At 41.1% G+C, this 23,760-nt stretch overlaps 1 protein-coding gene across 1 annotated transcript in view; it reads left to right on the forward strand.

Annotated features, from left to right (window-relative positions):
• The window catches only part of TTN (titin), a 234,957-nt gene that overhangs the window by 186,689 nt on the left and 24,508 nt on the right, over positions 1 to 23,760 (forward strand). Inside the window, exons 272-285 of the mRNA XM_077181862.1 lie at positions 83 to 187; positions 698 to 895; positions 978 to 1,274; positions 1,395 to 1,982; positions 2,076 to 2,378; positions 2,495 to 19,600; positions 19,924 to 20,220; positions 20,320 to 20,907; positions 21,004 to 21,306; positions 21,433 to 21,729; positions 22,184 to 22,471; positions 22,559 to 22,858; positions 22,977 to 23,279; positions 23,439 to 23,744. Coding sequence (XP_077037977.1) covers positions 83 to 187; positions 698 to 895; positions 978 to 1,274; positions 1,395 to 1,982; positions 2,076 to 2,378; positions 2,495 to 19,600; positions 19,924 to 20,220; positions 20,320 to 20,907; positions 21,004 to 21,306; positions 21,433 to 21,729; positions 22,184 to 22,471; positions 22,559 to 22,858; positions 22,977 to 23,279; positions 23,439 to 23,744 — 21,279 coding nt within the window. The remainder of the gene's footprint in view (positions 1 to 82; positions 188 to 697; positions 896 to 977; positions 1,275 to 1,394; positions 1,983 to 2,075; positions 2,379 to 2,494; positions 19,601 to 19,923; positions 20,221 to 20,319; positions 20,908 to 21,003; positions 21,307 to 21,432; positions 21,730 to 22,183; positions 22,472 to 22,558; positions 22,859 to 22,976; positions 23,280 to 23,438; positions 23,745 to 23,760) is intronic.

Below are 23,760 nucleotides of genomic sequence, written 5' to 3' on the forward strand. Positions count from 1 at the left end.
ATAATTTTTGAAATCTAAAAAATTCATTTTAGAGGTAATAACAATTTTTAACACTGCTGCATTTTTTTTCAATATTGTTTAGATGTCCCAGATGCTCCTCCACCTCCCAATATTGTTGCTGTTCGGCATGAGTCTGTAGCCTTAACATGGACTGATCCCAGAAGAACTGGAGGTTCACCAATCACAGGTACATCCCCCAAAACCTCCCTAGCATTTCAGTAGTTAGTGCTACTTAATAGTTCTTTCTCTCTGTCAAAAGGCAAGATAAAAGTAGCAGGTGGTGATGCACTGACTTGATTGATTAATTGCTTGATTGACTGACTGATTAAGTGACTGATTTCACTGGTTTACTTCCTGTTTAAAAAAAGAAATAACTCAAATGTTGGGAAAATACTAACTGAGAAACAATATCTTTTCTCAGAGCCAAAATATGTAAAGAAATAAACACAGATTCACCTGTATGTGACAATACTTGGGTCTACAAAATTAGCAATTTGCATTTACGAACACCTCCTCATTGCAATTATGTACATCCACCATGTATGTCCTCATCCATTTCTTAACCTGATTTTCAGTGCTCCTCTTGCACAATGCATATACAATGTGCAATATGGGCAGTATGATGTTTCACAATGCTGTGAGAAATTCGGATTTCTAGAAACCCCCCCATATTTTTATCTCATAATTTATCTTCTAGGCTATCACATTGAAGTTAAAGAAAGAAATAGTCTTCTGTGGAAGAGAGCAAATACAACACCAATAAGAATGAAAGATTTCAGAGTGACAGGGTTAACTGAAGGTCTGGAATATGAATTCAGAGTAATGGCGATCAATTTGGCTGGAGTAGGTAAACCAAGTCTTCCATCTGAACCAGTTGTGGCACTTGATCCTATTGGTAAGTCATCAGGAGAATAAAAAAGAAAATTCTGAAATTTGAAATAGCTTTTGTTTGACTGCTATTATTTTTTTCCCTCTAGATCCTCCTGGGAAGCCTGAAGTTATCAATGTAACCAGGAGCTCAGTAACACTCATTTGGACAGAACCAAAATATGATGGTGGACATAAATTAACCGGCTATATTGTTGAAAAGCGTGATTTACCCAAAAAGACTTGGATGAAAGCTAATCACGTGAATGTTCCAGACTGTGCATTTACTGTAACTGACCTTACTGAAGGCTGCAAATACGAATTCAGAATTAGAGCAAAGAACACTGCTGGAGCTATCAGTCCTCCATCTGAATCCACAGGAACCATAATATGCAAGGATGAGTATGGTATGTAGATGGCATTGAAAAGGCAGAATTTTACTTGAATAGGTATTATCAGATTTCTTTTGTTTCCTATCTCTGTGTTCTTGTTGTAACAATCAGTATTTTTTGACTTGGTTTTGACAGAGGCACCAAGCATTGTTCTGGATCCTACTTTGAAGGAAGGTTTAACAGTAAAAGCAGGGGAAACCATCACACTATCTGCTATTAGTATCCGTGGCAAACCACCTCCAACTTCAGCATGGTCCAAAGCTGGAAAAGATTTTAGACCCTCAGAGCTTGTGCACATTGAAACCAAACCAACTTCTTCTACTCTAAGTGTCAAATATGCAGCCAGAAAAGATTCTGGAGAATACACCATCACTGCAACCAATCCTTTTGGCACTAAGCAGGAAACTGTACATGTGAAAGTTTTAGATATTCCAGGACCTCCAGGGCCTATTGAGATCAGCAATGTTTCAGCAGAAAAAGCTACTCTTACATGGACACCTCCTGCAGAAGATGGTGGATCACCAGTAAAATCATATGTTCTTGAAAAGAGAGAAACTAGTCGACTGCTCTGGACATTGGTTGCTGAAAACATTGAGAGCTGTAGGCATGTTGTTAGCAAGCTCATTCAAGGAAATGAATATGTTTTCCGTGTCTCAGCTGTAAATCAGTATGGCAAGGGTGAACCAGTACAATCAGAACCAGTTAAAATGGTGGATAGATTTGGTAAGTAGAACAAGCTAAGGAATTCCAGTGTGGTTTTATTAATTTCTAAAGACTTGATTTTTTGTTTAACTATACTTTTTTCTTCCTGAACAGGTCCTCCAGGCCCTCCTGGAAAACCAGAAGTAACAAATGTGACTAAAAATACTGTCACAGTTACCTGGAAAAGGCCAGTCGATGATGGTGGAAGTGAAATCACAGGCTACCATGTCGAGCGAAGAGAAAAGAAAGGTTTAAGATGGGTGAGAGCAACAAAGAAACCAGTTTCAGATCTTAGATGCAAAGTAACTGGTCTTCTGGAAGGAAACGAATATGAATTCCGTGTCAGTGCAGAAAATAGAGCTGGAGTCGGACCACCAAGTGACACTTCAAACTCAGTCCTTTGCAAAGATGTTGCATGTCAGTATCATGCTTTTTCTTTTTGGGGGTGGGTGGGATGCGTAGGGAACACATTCAGAGAGCATATAAATGACTTCTGCTGTAATGTAATGTTTTATCTTTTATTTGCTTTTCAGACCCACCAGGTCCACCTGCAAATCCAAGAGTGACTGATACCACAAAGACAAGTGCATCTTTAGCCTGGAACAAGCCTCACTATGATGGTGGTCTTGAAATCACTGGCTATATAGTAGAGCATCAAAAAGAAGGAGAAGATGAATGGGTGAAAGACACAATAGGGACTGCTTTAAGAATCACTCAATTTGTTGTAGCTCCTCTGCAGACCGGGGCCAAGTATAATTTCCGAATCTCTGCGATGAATGCTGCAGGTGTCGGTGAAGCAGCAATAATTCCAAGTGTGGAAATTGTTGACCGAGAAGAGATTCCTGACTTTGAACTGGATGCTGAGCTAAGAAGAACACTTGTTGTTAGAGCTGGATGCACTATTCGAATTTTTGTACCAATTAAAGGACGTCCAACTCCAGAAGTTACATGGACAAAAGATGATGTTTCACTCAAAGGACGTGCCAGTATTGAAAATACTGACTCTTTTACACTCTTGATTGTCACAGAGTGCACCAGATATGATGCAGGAAAATATGTAATGACTCTTGAAAATGCTGCTGGTAAGAAGACTGGCTTTGTAAATGTAAAAGTCTTGGATACACCAGGTCCACCAATAAACCTTAAGCCTAGAGAAATAACCAAAGACAGCATAACCCTCCAATGGGATATGCCTCTGGTAGATGGAGGCTCACGTATAACCAACTACATTGTTGAGAAACGCGAATCAACTCGGAAGGCATATTCAACAGTCACAACCAACTGCCAGAAGTGTTCCTTCAAGGTTCCTAATTTGGCTGAGGGGTGTGAATACTATTTCAGAGTACTGGCTGAAAATGAGTATGGTATTGGTGAGCCAGCTGAAACTACAGAACCAGTAAAAGCTTCCGAGGCCCCATCCCCACCTGAGAGCCTTAATATTATGGACGTAACACGGAATTCAGTTAGCCTGGCTTGGCCAAAACCAGAACACGATGGTGGCAGCAAGATCACTGGGTATGTAATTGAAGCACAGAGAAAAGGAACCAACCAGTGGGCACACATCACCACTGTAAAAACGCTGGACTGTGTAGTAAAGAATCTAACTGAAAATGAAGAGTATACTTTCCAGGTTATGGCAGTTAACAGTGCTGGAAGAAGTGCCCCAAGGGAAAGCAGACCAGTTATTATCAAGGAGCAAACAATGCTACCAGAGTTTGATCTCCGTGCTATTTACCAGAAAACAGTCATTGCCAAAGCTGGTGACAATATCAAGATTGAAATCCCTGTACTTGGTCGTCCAAGGCCTACTGTGACTTGGAAGAAAGAAGACCAAATACTTAAGCAAACACAAAGGGTAAATTATGAAAATACAGCAACTGCAACCATACTGACCATCAATGAATGCATTCGAAGTGATAGTGGTCAATATCCACTGTCAGCTAAAAATATTGTTGGAGAAGTTAGTGAAGTAATCACAGTTCAAGTTCATGACATACCTGGACCACCTACTGGACCAATCAAATTTGAAGAAATTTCATGTGATTTCCTAACATTCTCGTGGGAGCCTCCTTTGAATGATGGTGGTGTACCAATAAGTAACTATGTTGTAGAAATGCGTCAGACCGACAGTACCACGTGGACTGAATTGGCAACTACAGTGATACGCACTACATTTAAAGCCATTCGTCTCACTACTGGAGTTGAGTATCAGTTCCGCGTTAAAGCTCAAAACAGATATGGAGTTGGTCCAGCCATTACTTCAGAGTCTGTAGTTGCCAACTATCCGTTTAAGGTACCTGGGCCTCCTGGCACTCCTCAGGTGATTGCAGTCACCAAAGAAACCATGACCATTAGCTGGAATGAGCCAGTTAGTGATGGTGGAAGCCCAATACTAGGATATCACATTGAAAGAAAAGAGCGAAACAGCATTGTTTGGCAGACTGTAAGTAAAATGTTGGTGTCAGGAAATATCTTTAAATCATCTGGACTTACCGATGGCATTGCATATGAATTCCGTGTTATAGCAGAAAACCTGGCTGGGAAGAGTAAGCCAAGCAAGCCATCTGAGCCTGTGTTTGCCCTGGACCCAATAGATCCACCTGGTAAGCCGATACCTCTGAACATTACAAGACATGCAGTTACACTGAAGTGGACTAAACCAGAATATAATGGAGGTTTTAAGATAACTGGCTACACTGTTGAAAAAAGAGACCTTCCTAATGGCCGTTGGCTGAAGGCTAATTTCAGCAATATATTAGAGACTGAATTCACTGTAAGTGGTTTGACAGAAGATGCTGCTTATGAATTCCGTGTCATTGCTAGGAATGCTGGTGGAGCTGTTAGTCAGCCCTCAGAGCCATCAGATGCAATCACTTGTAGAGATGACATTGAAGCACCAAGGATAAAGGTGGATGCTAAATACAAGGACACCATAGTGCTGAAAGCAGGTGAAGTTTTCAGACTTGAGGCTGATGTTTCAGGTCGCCCTCCACCAACTATGACATGGACAAAGGGAGAAAAAGAACTTGAAGACACAGCAAAATTAGAAATAAAAATAGCAGATTTCTCTACCGTTCTCACCAACAAAGATTCCTCAAGAAGGGATGGTGGTGCTTACACACTTACTGCAACAAACCCTGGTGGCTTTGCCAAGCATATCTTCAATGTTAAAGTTCTTGATAGACCTGGTCCCCCAGAAGGGCCTTTGGCTGTGTCTGAAGTCACTGCAGAAAAATGTGTGCTGTCGTGGCTACCCCCACTGGATGATGGAGGAGCAAAGATTGACCATTATGTGGTTGAAAAACGTGAAACAAGTAGATTAGCGTGGACATCTGTAGGCACAGAAGTTCCAGTGACTAAACTGAAGGTTACTAAACTGTTGAAGGGCAATGAGTATGTGTTCCGAGTTATGGCTGTTAACAAATACGGAGTCGGTGAGCCTCTGGAATCAGAGCCCATTCTTGCAGTAAATCCATATGTTCCACCTGATCCACCTAAAACACCCGAAGTTACAGCAATTACAAAGGATTCTATGGTTGTCTGTTGGGGCCATCCTGATTCTGATGGTGGGAGCCCAATAACTAACTATATTGTAGAACGTCGAGACAAGACTGGTCTACGGTGGGTGAAATGTAACAAAAGGGTTGTTACTGACTTACGTTTTAAAGTGTCTGGACTGACAGAAGGCCATGAATATGAATACAGAGTCATGGCAGAAAATGCTGCTGGTGTCAGTGAGCCAAGCCCAACCAGTCCGTTCTATAAAGCCTGTGATACTGTGTTTAAGCCTGGTCCCCCAGGTAATCCTCGTGTTTTGGATAGCAGCAAGTCTTCTATTACAATAGCATGGAACAAACCAATATATGATGGTGGTTCAGAGATCACAGGTTACATGGTTGAGATTGCTCTACCTGAAGAAGATGAGTGGAAGATTGTAACTCCACCAGTGGGTCTAAAGGCCACTTCTTTTACCATCACTGACTTGAAAGAAAACCAAGAGTATAAAATACGGATATATGCTATGAACTCTGAAGGTCTTGGGGAACCTGCTCTTGTTCCTGGCACTCCAAAAGCTGAAGAAAGAATGCTACCTCCAGAGATTGAACTTGACGCAGAGCTACGTAAAGTTGTAACTATTAGAGCTTGCTGTACTCTGAGACTCTTTGTCCCAATTAAAGGAAGACCAGCACCTGAAGTTAAATGGACAAGAGAACATGGGGAATCTTTGGATAGAGCAAGCATTGAATCAACAAGTTCTTATACTTTACTTATTGTTGAAAATGTAAATAGATTTGATAGTGGCAAATACATACTGACAATTGAAAACAGCTCAGGTAGTAAAACAGCTTTTGTGAACGTCAGAGTTCTTGATACTCCAGGGGCACCTCAAGATTTGAAAATAAAGGAAGTTACAAAATCTTCAGTTACACTCACATGGGAGCCTCCTCTCATAGATGGTGGCTCTAAAATAAAAAATTACATAGTTGAAAAGCGTGAATCAACAAGAAAAGCTTATTCAACTGTTAATGCGAATTGCCACAAGACCAGCTGGAAAGTTGATTCACTGCAGGAAGGCTGCAACTACTACTTCAGAGTCCTTGCTGAAAATGAGTATGGAATAGGCCTTCCAGTTGAAACTTCAGAATCTGTAAAAGTGTCAGAAAGACCACTTCCACCAGGGAAAATAACTTTGTTGGATGTGACAAGAAATAGTGTAACCTTATCTTGGGAAAAACCCGAACACGATGGTGGTAGCAGAATTCTGGGCTATATTGTAGAAATGCAGAGCAAAGGCAGTGAAAAGTGGTCAACCTGTGCTACCGTAAAAGTTACTGAAGCCACCATCACAGGACTGATCCAAGGTGAAGAATACACCTTCCGTGTTTCAGCTCAGAATGAGAAAGGTATCAGTGATCCTCGCCAGCTGGGTATTCCAGTGGTTGCAAAAGATCTTGTGATCCCCCCAGCTTTCAAACTACTGTTTACCACTTTCAGTGTTCTAGCAGGAGAGGACTTAAAGGTTGATGTTCCTTTTGTTGGTCGACCCAAACCAGCAGTGTCTTGGCATAAAGACAATGTGGCACTGAAGCAAACTACAAGAGTAAATGCAGAAAGCTCAGAAAACAACACAGTGTTAACAATAAAAGAAGCATGCAGAGAAGATGTGGGATCATATTTAGTTAAACTTACAAACTCTGCTGGTGAAGCAGCTGAGACACTAAATATTGTTGTCCTTGACAAACCAGGACCTCCAACTGGACCAGTAAAAGTAGATGAAGTCACAGCAGATAGTATTACCATTTCCTGGGAACCACCCAAGTATGATGGTGGTAGCTCTATCAATAATTACATTGTAGAAAGAAGAGACACTTCCACCACGACTTGGCATATTGTGTCAGCTACTGTTGCTAGAACAACTATAAAAGCATGTCGTTTAAAGACTGGCTGTGAATATCAGTTCAGAATTGCAGCTGAGAACAGATATGGGAAGAGTACGTATCTCACCTCAGAGTCAATAGTAGCCCAATACCCATTTAAAGTTCCTGGTCCACCTGGAACTCCTTTTGTTACAAATATCACAAAAGACAGCATGGTGGTACAATGGCACGAACCGGTCAACGATGGCGGTAGCAGGATCATTGGTTATCACTTGGAGCGCAAAGAAAGAAACAGCATTCTGTGGGCTAAACTGAATAAAACACCTCTTCCAGATACCAAATTTAAGACAACTGGCCTTGAGGAAGGTCTTGAATATGAATTCAGAGTCTCTGCAGAAAACATAGTGGGAATTGGAAAGGCAAGTAGAGCATCTGAATGCTATACTGCACGTGACCCATGTGACCCTCCAGGTCGTCCAGAACCTATAATTGTCACAAGAAGCTCAGTAACACTCCAGTGGAAGAAACCTATATATGATGGTGGAAGTAAAATCACAGGTTATGTTGTTGAAAAGAAGGAATTACCTGATGGCCGTTGGATGAAAGCAAGCTTTACAAATGTCATTGATACTCAGTTTGAAGTAACTGGTCTAGTCGAAAACCAGAGATACGAGTTTCGTGTTATAGCACGAAATGCTGCAGGTGTTTTCAGTGAACCGTCTGAGAGCTCAGGGGCAATTACAGCAAGAGATGAGGTAGAACCACCTCAAATAAGTATGGATCCAAAATTCAGAGACACTATTGTAGTGCATGCCGGTGAGTCATTCAAGCTTGATGCTGATGTTCATGGCAAACCAATACCTTCCATTCAGTGGTTAAAAGGTGATCGTGAGCTGACAAGCACTGCTCATATGGAAATAAAAACTACTGATTTTGCAACAAGCCTCAGTGTGAAGGAAGCCACGAGAGTTGACAGTGGGCAGTATGTACTACTGGCAAAGAATGTTGCAGGTGAAAAGAAGGTTCCTGTTAACGTCAAAGTTCTTGATAGACCTGGACCTCCAGAAGGACCTGTTGAGTTTACAGGTGTTACAGCTGAAAAATGCACACTGTCATGGAAACCTCCACTACAAGATGGTGGTAGCGATATTTCACACTACGTTGTAGAAAAAAGGGAAACCAGTCGCTTGGTGTGGACTATTGTTGACTCAAATGTGCAAACCCTGAACTGCAAAGTTACAAAACTTCTAGAAGGAAATGAGTATGTTTTCCGCATCATGGCAGTAAATAAATACGGTGTTGGTGAACCTCTTGAGTCCGACCCAGTAGTCGCAAAGAACCCATTTGTTGTGCCACTTCCTCCAAAGGCTCCAGAAGTCACAGCAGTTACCAAGGATTCTATGATAGTTGTATGGGAAAGACCAGCCTCAGATGGTGGCAGTGAAATCCTTGGCTACGTCCTTGAAAAACGAGATAAGGAAGGCATTCGCTGGACAAGATGTAACAAACGCCTGATAAGTGAACTGCGATACAGAGTGACTGGTCTTATAGAAAATCATGATTATGAGTACAGAGTTTCAGCTGAAAATGCTGCTGGTCTTAGTGAACCAAGTCCACCTTCTACTTACTACAAAGCATGTGATCCTATTTACAAGCCAGGTCCACCCAATAATCCTAAAGTTACGGATGTCACAAGATCTTCAGTTTTTCTTTCATGGGGTAAACCCATATATGACGGTGGCTCTGAAATTCAGGGATACATTGTGGAAAAATGTGATGTAAGTGATGGTGAATGGTCAATTTGTACCCCTCCAACTGGAATTAAGAATACTCACATGGAAGTAGAAAAATTAGTGGAAAAACACGAATACAAATTCCGCATATGTGCAGTTAATAAAGCAGGAGTTGGAGAGCATGCAGATATTCCTGGTTCTGTTATTGTAGAAGAGAAGATGGAGGCACCAGACCTTGACCTTGACATGGAATTAAGGAAGATTGTAAATGTGAGAGCAGGAGGTTCCTTAAGACTGTTTGTTCCCATCAGAGGTCGTCCAACACCTGAAGTAAAATGGGGTAAAGTGGAAGGTGACATCAGAGAAGCAGCTATTATTGATACCACTAGTAGCTTTACTTCCCTTGTTCTAGATAATGTTAACAGATTTGATAGCGGAAAATATACTCTGACCTTGGAAAACAGCAGTGGAACAAAGTCTGCATTTGTCAGTGTAAGAGTACTGGATACCCCAAGTGCACCTGTTAATTTAAAAATCAGAGAGATCACTAAAGACTCTGTTTCACTTTCATGGGAGCCTCCTCTCTTGGATGGTGGAGCAAAAATAAAGAATTTCATTATTGAAAAGCGTGAAGCAACAAGAAAAGCATATGCAGCTGTTGTAACAAACTGCCACAAGACTTCATGGAAAGTAGATCAACTTCAGGAGGGCTGCTATTACTTCTTCAGAATCTCTGCTGAGAATGAATATGGAATTGGCCTCCCTGCAGAAACTAGCGACCCAATTAAAGTTGCTGAAGTTCCACAGCCTCCTGGGAAAATAACAGTGGATGATGTCACAAGAAACAGTGTCTCACTAAGCTGGGCAAAACCTGAGCATGATGGTGGTAGCAAAATTATACAATATATTGTTGAAATGCAAGCAAAGGGTAGTGAGAAGTGGTCAGAGTGTGCTCGTGTTAAAACACTTGAAGCAGTTGTTACTAATCTAACTCAAGGGGAAGAATATCTTTTTAGAGTAATGGCTGTAAATGAAAAGGGTAAGAGTGATCCTCGAGCACTTGCAGTTCCAATCGTTGCCAAAGACCTGGTGATTGAACCTGATGTAAGACCTGCTTTCCACAGTTACAGTGTTCAGGTGGGACAGGATCTAAAAGTAGAAATACCAATTGCAGGTCGACCTAAGCCAACTGTTACCTGGGTTAAAGATGGCCAGCCATTGAAGCAGACAACAAGAGTCAATGTTAGTGATTCAACTGACCTCACTGTATTGAATCTTAAGGAAACTAGCAAAGAAGACAGTGGCACTTATGAAATCACTGTGGCTAATGTTGTTGGGCAAAAGTCTGCCTCTGTTGAAATTATTACTCTAGACAAACCTGACCCGCCAGTTGGACCTGTGAAGTTTGATGAAATAAGTGCAGAAAGTATTACCCTGTCATGGAATCCCCCAGTGTACACAGGCGGCTGCCAAATCACCAACTATATTGTGCACAAGAGAGATACAACAACCACTGTATGGGAAACAGTTTCAGCTACTGTTGCAAGAACTACACTGAAGGTGACTAAACTGAAAACTGGTTCAGAATACCAGTTCAGAATATTTGCTGAGAACAGGTATGGGCAGAGTTTTGCATTGGAATCTGCACCCGTTGTAGCACAGTATCCCTACAAGGAACCAGGACCTCCTGGCACACCATTTGTGACAACAGTTACAAAAGACTCCATGGTTGTACAATGGCACGAACCAGTAAATGATGGTGGCAGTAGAGTGTTGGGCTACCATCTTGAGAGAAAGGAGAAAAACAGCATCCTATGGACTAAAGTAAACAAGACTATTATTCAGGACACAAGTTTTAAGACAAATAACCTTGAAGAAGGAATTGAGTATGAGTTTCGAGTTTCTGCAGAAAACATTGTTGGTGTAGGCAGAACAAGTAAAGTTTCTGAGTGCTATGTAGCTCGTGATCCATGTGATCCTCCAGGTCGCCCAGAAGCTATAATAATAAAAAGAAGCTCTATTACTCTACAGTGGACCAAACCAGAATATGATGGTGGAAGCAAGGTTACTGGTTATATTGTAGAGAAACGTGACTTACCAGATGGTCGCTGGATGAAAGCGAGCTTCACAAATATCATTGAAACTCAGTTCACTGTAACAGGACTTACTGAAGACCAAAGATATGAATTTAGAGTAATTGCAAAGAATGCTGCAGGTACAATAAGTAAACCTTCTGACAGTACAGGACCAATAACAGCAAGGGACGAAGTTGAACTTCCACGAATTTCAATGGATCCAAAGTACAAAGACACTATTGTTGTAAATGCTGGTGAGACATTCAGACTTGAGGCTGATGTTCATGGAAAGCCACTACCGACCATTAAGTGGTACAAAGGAGATAAAGAGCTTGAGGACACTGCTAGATATGAAATAAAGAACACCGATTTCAGTGCATTAATAATTGTAAAAGATGCTATTAGAGTTGATGGTGGACAGTACATTCTAGAAGCCTCTAATGTTGCAGGAACAAAGACAGTAACAGTAAATGTAAAAGTCTTGGACAGGCCAGGACCTCCAGAGGGCCCAGTGCAAGTGACAGGAGTTACAGCTGAAAAATGTGCACTGGCATGGGGTCCTCCTCTTCATGATGGTGGCAGTGATATTTCTCATTACATTGTAGAGAAGAGAGAAACTAGCCGCCTGGCATGGACTGTGGTTGCTTCAGAAGTTGTACCTACAATGCTGAAAGTAACAAAACTCTTGGAAGGAAATGAATACGTCTTCCGTATCATGGCAGTTAACAAATATGGGGTTGGTGAGCCATTAGAATCTGTGCCAGTAATGATGAGAAATCCATTTGTGGTTCCTGGACCACCAAAGGCCTTGGAAATTACCAACATCACGAAGGATTCTATGACTGTGTGCTGGACCCGGCCAGACAGTGATGGAGGTAGTGAAATCGTAGGTTACATTGTAGAAAAGAGAGACCGAGCAGGCATCAGATGGATAAAATGCAATAAACGCCGCATTACAGATTTGCGATTAAGAGTTACAGGTTTAACAGAGGATCATGAATATGAATTCAGAGTCTCTGCTGAAAATGCTGCTGGAGTTGGTGAACCAAGCCAAGTTTCTCCCTACTTCAAAGCTTGTGACCCGATGTTCAAGCCTGGCCCACCTACAAATGCCCATGTTGTGGATACCACCAAAAGTTCAGTTACACTCGGTTGGAGTAAACCTATTTATGATGGTGGTTGTGAAATCCAGGGATACCTTGTTGAAATCTGTAAAGCAGATGAAGATGAATGGTCGCTTGTTACTCCACAGACAGGCATACGCGCCACTCGATTTGAGATCAAAAAGCTTACTGAACATCAAGAATACAAACTACGAGTATGTGCTCTCAACAAGATCGGTGTGGGAGAGGCTGCATCAGTTCCTGGTACTATTAAACCAGAAGACAAACTTGAAGCTCCAGAACTTGATATTGATTCAGAGCTAAGGAAAGGGATAGTGGTTAGAGCTGGTGGGTCTGCTAGGATTCACATACCATTCAGGGGACGACCAACACCTGACATCACATGGTCCCGAGAAGAAGGTGACTTCTCAGAAAAAGTTCAGATTGATAAAGGCATAAACTACACACAACTTTCAATTGACAACTGTGATAGAAATGATGCTGGAAAGTATATTCTTAAACTGGAGAACAGCAGTGGTTCTAAATCTGCATTTGTTACAGTGAAAGTCTTGGACACACCAGGACCCCCACAAAACTTAGTGGTAAAGGATATAAAGAAGGATTCTGCTGTATTATCTTGGGAGCCACCAATTATTGATGGTGGTGCAAAGGTAAAGAACTATGTAATAGACAAGCGTGAGTCAACCAGGAAGGCATTTGCAAATGTAAGTGCTAAGTGTGCCAAGACAAGTTTTAAAGTTGAAAATCTTACAGAAGGAGCAATTTATTACTTCAGAGTTATGGCTGAAAATGAATATGGAATTGGTGTTCCAGTTGAAACCAGGGATGCTATCAAAGCCTCAGAGCCACCTCTGCCTCCTGGGAAAGTAACACTCACTGATGTCACTCAGAGAAGTGCATCACTTACGTGGGAAAAACCTGAACATGATGGAGGTAGCAGAATTTTGGGATATCTTGTTGAAATGTTGCCTAAAGGAACAGAAAAATGGAGTGTTGTTAGTGAGACCAAAACATGTAATGCAGAGGTGTCTGGTTTGAGTCCAGGACAGGAATATCAATTCCGTGTGATTGCCTACAATGAAAAAGGCAAAAGTGATCCCAGAGCACTTGGAATTCCTGTGATAGCTAAAGACCTGACTATTGAGCCAAGTTTCAAACTGATGTTTAATACATACAGTGTACAAGCTGGAGAAGATCTGAAGGTAGAAGTACCATTTATAGGTAGACCCAAACCTACTATTACTTGGACAAAAGATGAGCAGCCACTGAAACAGACAACCAGATTAAATATTGAGAATACGACAACATCAACTATTTTACATATTAAAGAAAGCAACAGGGAAGACTTTGGTAAATATACCGTGACAGCAACAAATGCAGCAGGTACAGCAACAGAGCACCTGAGCATAATTGTACTAGAAAAGCCTGGCCCACCACGAGGACCCATCCGCTTTGATGAAATTAGTGCAGACTTTGTTGTTTTATCATGGGAACCACCTGATTATACTGGTGGCTGCCAGATAAGCAACTATATAGTAGAAAAGCGTGACACAAGCACTACCACGTGGAACATTGTGTCAGCAACTGTTGCAAGAACAACCATCAAAGCAACAAAGCTTAAAACAGGTTCTGAATACCAGTTCAGGATTTCTGCTGAAAATAGATATGGGAAGAGCTCTCCTTTGGCTTCTAAATCAGTTGTTGTGCAATACCCCTACAAGGTGCCTGGACCACCTGGAACCCCATTTGTTACGGCATCTTCCAAGGACCACATGATTGTACAATGGCATGAACCAGTTAATGACGGAGGAAGCAAAGTTCTTGGCTACCATCTTGAGCGTAAAGATAAGAACAGCATTCTTTGGACAAAACAGAACAAGTCACTTATTGTGGACACCAAATATAAAACAGACGGCCTTGAAGAAGGTCTTGAATATGAGTTCAGAGTTTCTGCTGAAAACATTGTTGGCATTGGCAAAGTCAGCAAAGTATCAGAACTCTATGTTGCCCGAGATCCTTGTGACCCACCTGGCCGCCCAGAGGCCATTGTTGTTACAAGAAGTAATATCACACTGAAGTGGAAAAAGCCAGAATATGATGGTGGAAGCAAAATAACTGGTTATATTGTAGAAAAGAAAGAACTACCAGATGGTCGCTGGATGAAAGCCAGCTTTACAAATGTGTTGGAAACAGAATTTACAGTAAGTGGTCTTGTTGAAAACCAACGATATGAATTCAGAGTAATTGCAAGAAATGCAGCAGGTTGCTTCAGTGAACCATCTGAAAGTACAGGACCTATTACTGCCAGAGATGAAATTGAAGCACCAGGAGCTTCATTGGATCCTAAATACAGAGATGTCATTGTCGTTCATGCTGGAGAAACATTTGTTCTTGAAGCTGATATCCATGGCAAACCTATTCCTGACATTACATGGTCAAAAGATGGTAAAGACCTTGAAGAAACAACTGCAAGAATGGAAATTAAATCTACCATTGAGAAAACAAGTCTCACTGTCAAAGACTGTATAAGAGTAGATGGAGGTCACTATACTCTTAACCTCAAAAATGTTGGTGGCACCAAATCTATACCAATCACTGTGAAAGTGCTTGACAGACCAGGACCTCCAGAAGGACCTTTGAACATTACAGGTGTCACTGCAGAAAAATGCTACTTGTCATGGTCTCCACCTTCACATGACGGTGGTTCTAGTATCTCACATTATATCATTGAGAAGAGAGAGACAAGTAGGCTTTCATGGACACAAGTAGCAACAGATGTGCAGGCTCTAAATCACAAAGTAACCAAACTCCTTCCTGGCAATGAATACATTTTCCGTGTAATGGCAGTGAATAAATATGGAGTTGGAGAACCCTTGGAATCTGAACCAGTTGTGGCTCGTAATCCATACAAGCCCCCTGGTCCTCCTTCAACACCTGAAGTTTCAGCAATCACAAAAGATTCTATGGTGGTAACATGGGGTCGCCCAGAAGACAATGGAGGAGCTGAAATTGAAGGTTACATACTTGAAAAACGAGACAAGGATGGTATCCGGTGGACCAAATGCAATAAGAAAAGGCTGACAGACTTGCGATTCAGAGTAACAGGTCTAACTGATGGGCATTTCTATGAGTTTAGAGTGTCTGCTGAAAATGCTGCAGGGGTAGGGGAACCCAGTGAGCCATCCATTTTCTATCGTGCTTGTGATGTATTATATCCGCCAGGTCCACCTACCAATCCAAAGGTTACAGATACTTCCAGGTCATCAGTTTCCCTTGCCTGGAGTAAGCCCATTTATGATGGTGGCGCTCCTGTTAAAGGATATGTAGTGGAAGTAAAAGAAGCTGCTGCTGATGAATGGACTACCTGTACCCCACCAACAGGCCTACAAGCAAAACAGTTCACCGTGACAAAACTGAAGGAGAACCAGGAGTATAACTTCCGCATCTGTGCCATCAACTCAGAAGGAGTAGGAGAACCTGCAACTATACCTGGTGCAGTCTTGGCAGAGGACAAGACTGAACCTCCTGAAATTGAACTTGATGCGGATCTCAGAAAAGTAGTCACTGTACGTGCTAGTGGTACTTTACGCCTGTTTGTCACCATCAAAGGAAGACCAGAACCTGAAGTTAAATGGGAGAAAGCGGAAGGAACAATTAGTGAGCGAGCTCAGATTGAAGTCACCAGTTCCTACACAATGCTGGTCATTGACAATGTCAATAGATTTGATAGTGGTAGATATAATCTTACTTTAGAGAACAACAGTGGCAAAAAATCCGCTTTTGTTAATGTCAGAGTGCTTGATACACCTAGTGCACCTCTAAACCTGACAGTCAGAGAAGTGAAAAAAGATTTTGTAACTTTAGCCTGGGAAGCACCACTGATTGATGGCGGAGCTAAAATTACCAACTACATAGTTGAAAAGCGAGAATCCACAAGAAAGGCATATGCCACAGTTACAAGCAACTGTACTAAGAATTCCTTCAAGATTACTCAACTACAAGAAGGATGTAGTTATTACTTCCGTGTTCTGGCTGTAAATGAATATGGGGCTGGTTTACCAGCAGAAATTGCTGATCCAGTTAAGGTGTCTGAACCACCTTCTCCACCGTCAAAGGTCATTCTTGTTGACGTGACTCGCAATTCTGCATCGATTAAATGGGAAAAGCCAGAGAGTGATGGTGGTAGTAAAATTACTGGTTATATAGTAGAAATGCAGACTAAAGGAAGCGTAAAATGGAGTGCATGTACTCAGGTGAAAACACTGGAAGCAACAGTAACAGGCTTAAGTATGGGAGAAGAGTACAGTTTCAGGGTGATTGCTATTAATGAAAAAGGAAAAAGTGATCCAAGAGAACTTGGTGTCCCAGTCATTGCAAAAGATATTGAAATCCAGCCATCTGTTGAGCTTCTTTTTAACACATTCACAGTGAAAGCTGGAGATGATCTTAAGATTGACATTCCATTCAGAGGGCGACCTCTTCCCACTGTTAGCTGGAAGAAGGATGGGAATCCCTTAAAACAGACAACCAGGGTAAATGTTCAAACATCAAAGACTTTAACTTCACTGTCCATCAAGGAAGCTACAAATGAAGATCTGGGACAGTATGAATTACATCTTTCAAATACTGCTGGAACAACAACAGTTTCTCTAACCGTAGTTGTCCTTGACAGACCAGGACCACCAACTGATGTTAAAATTGATGAAGTTAGTGCTGATAGTGTAACTCTGTCTTGGAAACCTCCAGCATATGATGGTGGATGTCACATTAGCAATTACATTGTGGAGAAGAGAGATACTACCACAACAACATGGGAAGTTGTATCTGCAGCAGTTGCAAGAACATCAATTAAAGTATCTCGGCTCGTCACTGGATCTGAATATCAGTTCCGTGTTTGTGCAGAAAACCGCTATGGGAAGAGCACTTATACTAATTCTCCTTCTGTTGTGGCAGAGTATCCATTTAAGCCTCCAGGTCCACCAGGAACGCCTCGTGTGGCACATGCAACTAAATCTTTCATGATTGTAACTTGGCAGGTACCAGTTAATGATGGAGGCAGCGTAGTACTAGGATACCATTTGGAGCATAAAGAAAGAAGCAGCATTCTTTGGACAAAAGTCAACAAGAGCCTCATAACTGATACACAAATGAAAGTTACAGGTCTTGATGAAGGACTCATGTATGAATATCGTGTGTATGCAGAAAACATTGCTGGAATAGGCAAATGCAGCAAAGCATGTGAACCAGTTGCTGCAAGAGATCCATGTGATCCTCCTGGTCAACCAGAAGTTACTAATATTACAAGAACATCTGTCTCATTGAAGTGGACTAAACCAGAATACGATGGTGGAGCTAAAGTAACAGGATATATTATTGAACGCCGAGAACTACCGGATGGTCGTTGGCTAAAATGTAATTTTACTAATGTGCAAGAAACATACTTTGATGTAGGTGGACTTACAGAAGACCAGCGCTACGAATTCCATGTGATTGCAAAGAATGCTGCTGGGCTCTTCAGTCAGCCATCTGAATCAACTGGACCTGTGACCGTGAAAGATGACATAGAGGCTCCAAGAATTATGATGGATGCCAAATTCAGGGATGTTGTAGTTGTGAAAGCTGGAGAAGTGTTTAAAGTCAATGCTGATGTTGCAGGACGGCCAATACCAGTGATTTCATGGACAAAGGATGGCAAGGAGCTCGAAGGAAAAGCTAGAGTTGAAATAGTGTCAACAGATTACACTACTGCAATAACCATTAAGGACTGTATCCGAGGGGATTCAGGACAGTATGTACTAACATTACAGAATGTTGCAGGAACAAAATCTTTGGCAATTAATTGCAAAGTACTTGATAGACCTGGCCCACCTGCAGGTCCATTAGAAATAAATGGCCTTACTGCTGAAAAGTGCCATTTGTCATGGGGACCCCCTCAAGAAAATGGTGGTGCAGATATTGATCATTATATTGTGGAAAAACGTGAGACCAGCAGAATTGCATGGACACTTTGTGAAGGAGAGCTTAAAACAACATCTTGTAAAGTGACAAAATTACTGAAAGGTAATGAATATATTTTCAGAGTAATGGGAGTTAACAAATACGGCGTTGGTGAGCCTCTAGAAAGTGTTGCTGTCAAAGCCCTAGACCCATTTACAATTCCAAGCCCACCTACATCTTTAGAGATCACCAGTGTGAGCAAAGATTCAATAACTCTGTGCTGGGCAAGACCTGAGTCTGATGGAGGCAGTGAGATCTCAGGCTATGTAATTGAAAGGCGTGAGAAAACCAGCCTAAGATGGATTCGTGTAAACAAAAAGCCAGTTTATGATTTAAGAGTGAAATCATCGGGTCTCCGTGAGGGATGTGAATATGAATTCCGGGTTTATGCAGAAAATGCTGCTGGCCTAAGTCTCCCAAGTGAAACCACACCATTGATTAAGGCAGAAGATCCAATCTTCCTGCCATCGCCCCCATCTAAACCTAAGATTATGGATTCTACAAGGTCAAATATCACAATTGGTTGGACAAAGCCACTGTTTGATGGAGGTGCTCCAGTAACAGGATACACAGTTGAATACAAGAAAACTGATGAAACTGACTGGACAACAGCTATTCAGAATTTAAGAGGCACAGAATATACCATAAGTGGATTAACGTCAGGCTCTGAGTATGTTTTTAGAGTGAAATCCATTAACAAAATGGGTGTCAGTGAACCAAGTGATGTCTCAGAACCTCAGGTGGCTAAAGAAAGAGAGGAAGAACCTGCCTTTGAAATTGACAGTGAAATGCGGAAGACTTTAATTGTAAAGGCTGGTGGATCATTCACAATGACTGTTCCTTTCAGAGGCAAACCAGTCCCAAATGTAACATGGAACAAACCAGACACTGATCTCCGTACACGTGCAAGCATTGACACTTCAAGTAATTGCACATCTCTTACTATTGAAAAAGCAACAAGAAATGATTCTGGAAAATATACATTAACATTGCAAAACATCCTGAACACTACCGCCTTGACTTTAATGGTCAAAGTTCTTGATACGCCTGGCCCACCATCTAATGTTGCAACAAAAGACATAACTAAAGAATCTGCTGTGTTATCTTGGGATGTTCCTGAAAATGATGGTGGAGCACCTGTAAAGAACTATGTAATTGAAAAACGAGAAGCTAGCAAAAAGGCGTGGGTCACTGTGACAAACAACTGTCATCGCCTGTCCTACAAAGTGACTGGTTTGCAAGAAGGTGCCATTTACTACTTCCGTGTCTCCGGAGAAAATGAATATGGTGTTGGAGTGCCTTCTGAGACCAAAGACGGAACAAAAATAACAGGTATGTTTTACTATGAAAAAATTTGTTAATACTTAAAATAATATGTGTTTTAAAGTGTTTACTTCAAAATAATGTCAAAAGCTTTAAATCTACATACAGTAAAATAGATCATTTTTGTAGATATGTCAGTGGTTTTGCAAATAAAAAAGAGCTAATTAATAGCTTGAATTTTAAATTTTGCTTGGATTTTACTTAACATTTTTCTAATATACAAATTGGCTTAAAACCACATTTTCTTGATGGAGATTGTGTTCCTTTGTAATTGCTAATATAAAAAGCCAGTATCTTCTATATTGTTTAACCTGTTGCACTTTTTTTCTCAGAAAAACCCAGCCCACCAGAAAAGCTAGGAGTCACAAACGTCACAAAGGACAGTGTTTCTCTTTCATGGCTAAAACCAGAACATGATGGTGGAAGCAGAATTGTTAGCTACCTCCTTGAAGCTCTTGAGAAAGGACAGCAAAAATGGGTTAAGTGTGCAGTTGTAAAGACAACTCATCATGTTGTCCATGGTCTTAAGGAAAACGTTGACTATTTCTTCAGGGTGTCTGCAGAAAACCAAGCTGGTTTAAGTGATCCTAAGGAACTGCTGCTCCCCGTTACAGTTAAAGAACAATTAGGTATGCTTCCTGACATGAGACAAAAGTCACATTCAATTGCATTCATATTTTAAAAGATGGAACATCCTTTTTATGGTTTGGAATTGTTTTCTTTTTCAGAATCTCCTGAGATTGACATGAAGGGCTTCCCTCATAACACTGTATATGTTCGAGCAGGATCAAATCTAAAAGTTGAAATTCCAGTTTCTGGAAAACCAGTGCCAAAGGTGACGCTGTCTAGAGATGGTGTTGCACTGAAACCTACCATGAGATTTCACACAGAAACCACTGCAGAAAGTCTCATCATTAACCTTAAAGAAAGTGTGGCTGCTGATGCTGGCAGATATGACATTACTGCTGCAAACTCAAGTGGCACCACAAAATCATTTGTTAATATTGTTGTGCTGGATAGACCTGGTCCTCCTGTTGGTCCTGTTGTCCTTAGCGATGTCACTGAAGAGAGTGTAACACTCAGATGGCAACCACCAGCTTATGATGGTGGAAGTCAGGTTACCAATTATATCGTACTGAAAAGAGAAACAAGTACTGCTGCTTGGTCTGAAGTGTCTGCCACTGTTGCTAGAACCGTTATCAAAGTTATGAGGCTCACAACAGGAGAAGAGTACCAATTCCGCATCAAAGCTGAGAACCGCTTTGGCATCAGCGATCACATAGACTCACAGTGTGTGGTTGTCAAGCTTCCTTACAGTGAGTAACATGCTTCTCATGGTATACGTTGATGTTTTAGTGCTGTCATGTTGAAAATACAGTTTTGTTAACAATCAATTCTTTTGTTATCATCAGCTACACCGGGCCCTCCTTCTACACCATGGGTCACTAATGTTACCCGAGAGAGTATTACTGTTGGATGGCATGAACCAGTCACTAATGGTGGTAGTGCTATCACTGGATATCACCTGGAAATGAAAGACAGAAATAGCATATTATGGCAGAAGGCTAACAAGACCCTTATTCGTACCACTCATTTCAAAGTCACCACAATCAGCGCTGGCCTTATCTATGAATTTAGAGTTTATGCAGAAAATGCAGCTGGCATTGGAAAAGCAAGTCGTCCTTCTGATCCAGTCCTTGCAATTGATGCTTGTGGTATGTACTCTCTATGAAATAATGAAGCCCAGCCATTTTGTTCCCCTGTGATAATCTGTTCTGTACAATAAGACAACATTCGAAATAGCTGTTAATTATTGGCAATATTGTTGTTTTCTTCTGCAGAACCACCAAGAAACGTTCGTGCCTCAGATATTTCCAAGACCGCTATCACTCTCTCCTGGCAGAAGCCAGCATTTGATGGTGGTAGCAAAATCACTGGATACATCGTAGAAAAACGTGATCTCCCAGATGGCAGATGGACAAAAGCTAGCTTCACCAATGTTATTGAGACTCAGTTCACAGTATCTGGCCTGACACAGAATTCCAAGTATGAATTCCGGGTCTTTGCAAAGAATGCTGTCGGTTCCATCAGTAATCCCTCAGATGTTGTGGGTCCTATCACATGTGTTGATACATACGGTAAGAGTTTTGCAATGATATAATGATATCATTTTGGTGTACTAGAACAATGGCTGTGCTGTTTTGTAGATTCACGGTCTTTTAAATATATGGAAGGTTAGTTTACCGTGGTTGATTCAAGAAGCATGACTGTGAGCATTTGGGCATGATTGTAAGGAGCATCTTTGGCTGTATCTCCGTTTTTAAAGTCTTCTGGTATCTTTATTCTCTGAGCAAAAGAAGTCTGCCAATGGTTCAAGTGGTTATATTTATACATGTAATGGTCTTTTCATCATAGGATAAGTTCTACCTTATTCTAGGTTTATGATTAAAGTTATATATGCACTCTTACTTTGATCTGTATTTTTTAAATACCTTTAACTATTAGATTAAATAAGGTAGTGTTATTGGCGGATTTTATTAAATACAGGGCTACAATAAACATGTTTTTAACTTATTCTTATTTTTTCTTAAGGTGCACCTGAAATCGATGTGCCACCAGAATATACAGAAGTGGTGAAATACAAAGCAGGAACTTCAGTTAAGCTAAAACTAGGCATCTCAGGCAAGCCTATACCCACAATTGAATGGTTCAAAAATGGCAATGAGGTACTAACCAGTGCACTAGTGTCTTTTGAAAGCACAACAGAATTTGCTTCTATACTCATCAAGGATGCAAATCGACTCGACAGTGGCACCTATGAATTAAAATTGAAGAATGCCATGGGTTCAGCATCAGCCCATATTAGAGTACAGATACTTGGTAAGTCTTGAGATGCACCTGCATTTTACTATTAAACAATAATTCAGTAGTGAATACTTAACATCTTCTTTCTTCTGCCTTCCACAGACAAGCCAGGACCCCCAGGTGGACCTATACAGTTTAAGACAGTCACTGCTGAAAAGATTACAATAATGTGGGACCCACCAGCAGATGATGGTGGTGCACCTATAACACACTATGTTGTTGAAAAGCGGGAAACAAGTCGGGTTGTATGGTCTTTAATTTCTGAAAAACTGGAGGGATGTATCATAACTACAACAAAACTCATCAAAGGAAATGAGTATGTGTTCCGTGTCCGTGGTGTGAACAAGTTTGGAATTGGTGATCCACTGGAATCTGAGCCCGTTATAGCCAAAAATTCATTTGGTAAGAAATAAATTCTATAAAATAACTTATGCAACTGAATTTTTTTGTGTACTGTTTAAGTACTTTTTGTGTACTGTGTAAGTAGCTCTGATTTACTGCCATATGATTTTTTATTCAGTTACACCTGGACCACCTAGTACACCAGAAGTCACGAAGATAACCAAGAATTCAATGACTGTCGTCTGGAGTAGGCCCACTGTTGATGGAGGCAGTGAAATATCAGGATATTTTCTGGAGAAACGAGACAAGAAGAGTCTGAGTTGGTTCAAGGTCTCTAAAGAAACCATTCGGGACACCAGACAGAAAGTAACAGGTCTGACCGAAAATAGCGAATATCATTTCCGAGTTTGTGCCGTCAATGCAGCTGGACCAGGTCCCTTCTCTGAGGCTTCTGACTTCTACAAAGCTGCAGATCCTGTTGGTAAGAGTCAATGTGCATTTCTTCCAATAGGTTAGAAAGCAATGGAAAATTAGTAGCTAGGCTGGGATTATACCAATGTAATTGAAGGCAGATTTTCTTCCTCTTACAATTAATGGGATTCTGATTGGTGTTTTTTCCCCCATAAACTATCATTTACAGATAAGCCAGGCACACCAACAAAGCTGAAAGTTGTGGATACAACCAAGACATCTGTTACCCTTGGCTGGATTAAACCTGCCTATGATGGAGGAAGTCCAATTACCCACTATGTGGTGGAGAAGAGGGAAGGTGAAGAGCAAGAATGGACTGTAGTCAGTACCAAGGGAGAAGTGAGAACAACTGAATATGTAGTATCCCACCTTCAGCCAAGTGTTAATTACTATTTCCGTGTATCTGCTATGAATTGTGCTGGACAAGGAGAGCCTATTGAAATGATGGAACCCGTTCAAGCTAAAGATATTCTTGGTACTGTATTTCTTTG

The sequence above is a fragment of the Agelaius phoeniceus genome, chromosome 7, assembly GCF_051311805.1.
Source record: "Agelaius phoeniceus isolate bAgePho1 chromosome 7, bAgePho1.hap1, whole genome shotgun sequence".
NCBI classification, from domain to species: Eukaryota; Metazoa; Chordata; class Aves; order Passeriformes; family Icteridae; genus Agelaius; species Agelaius phoeniceus.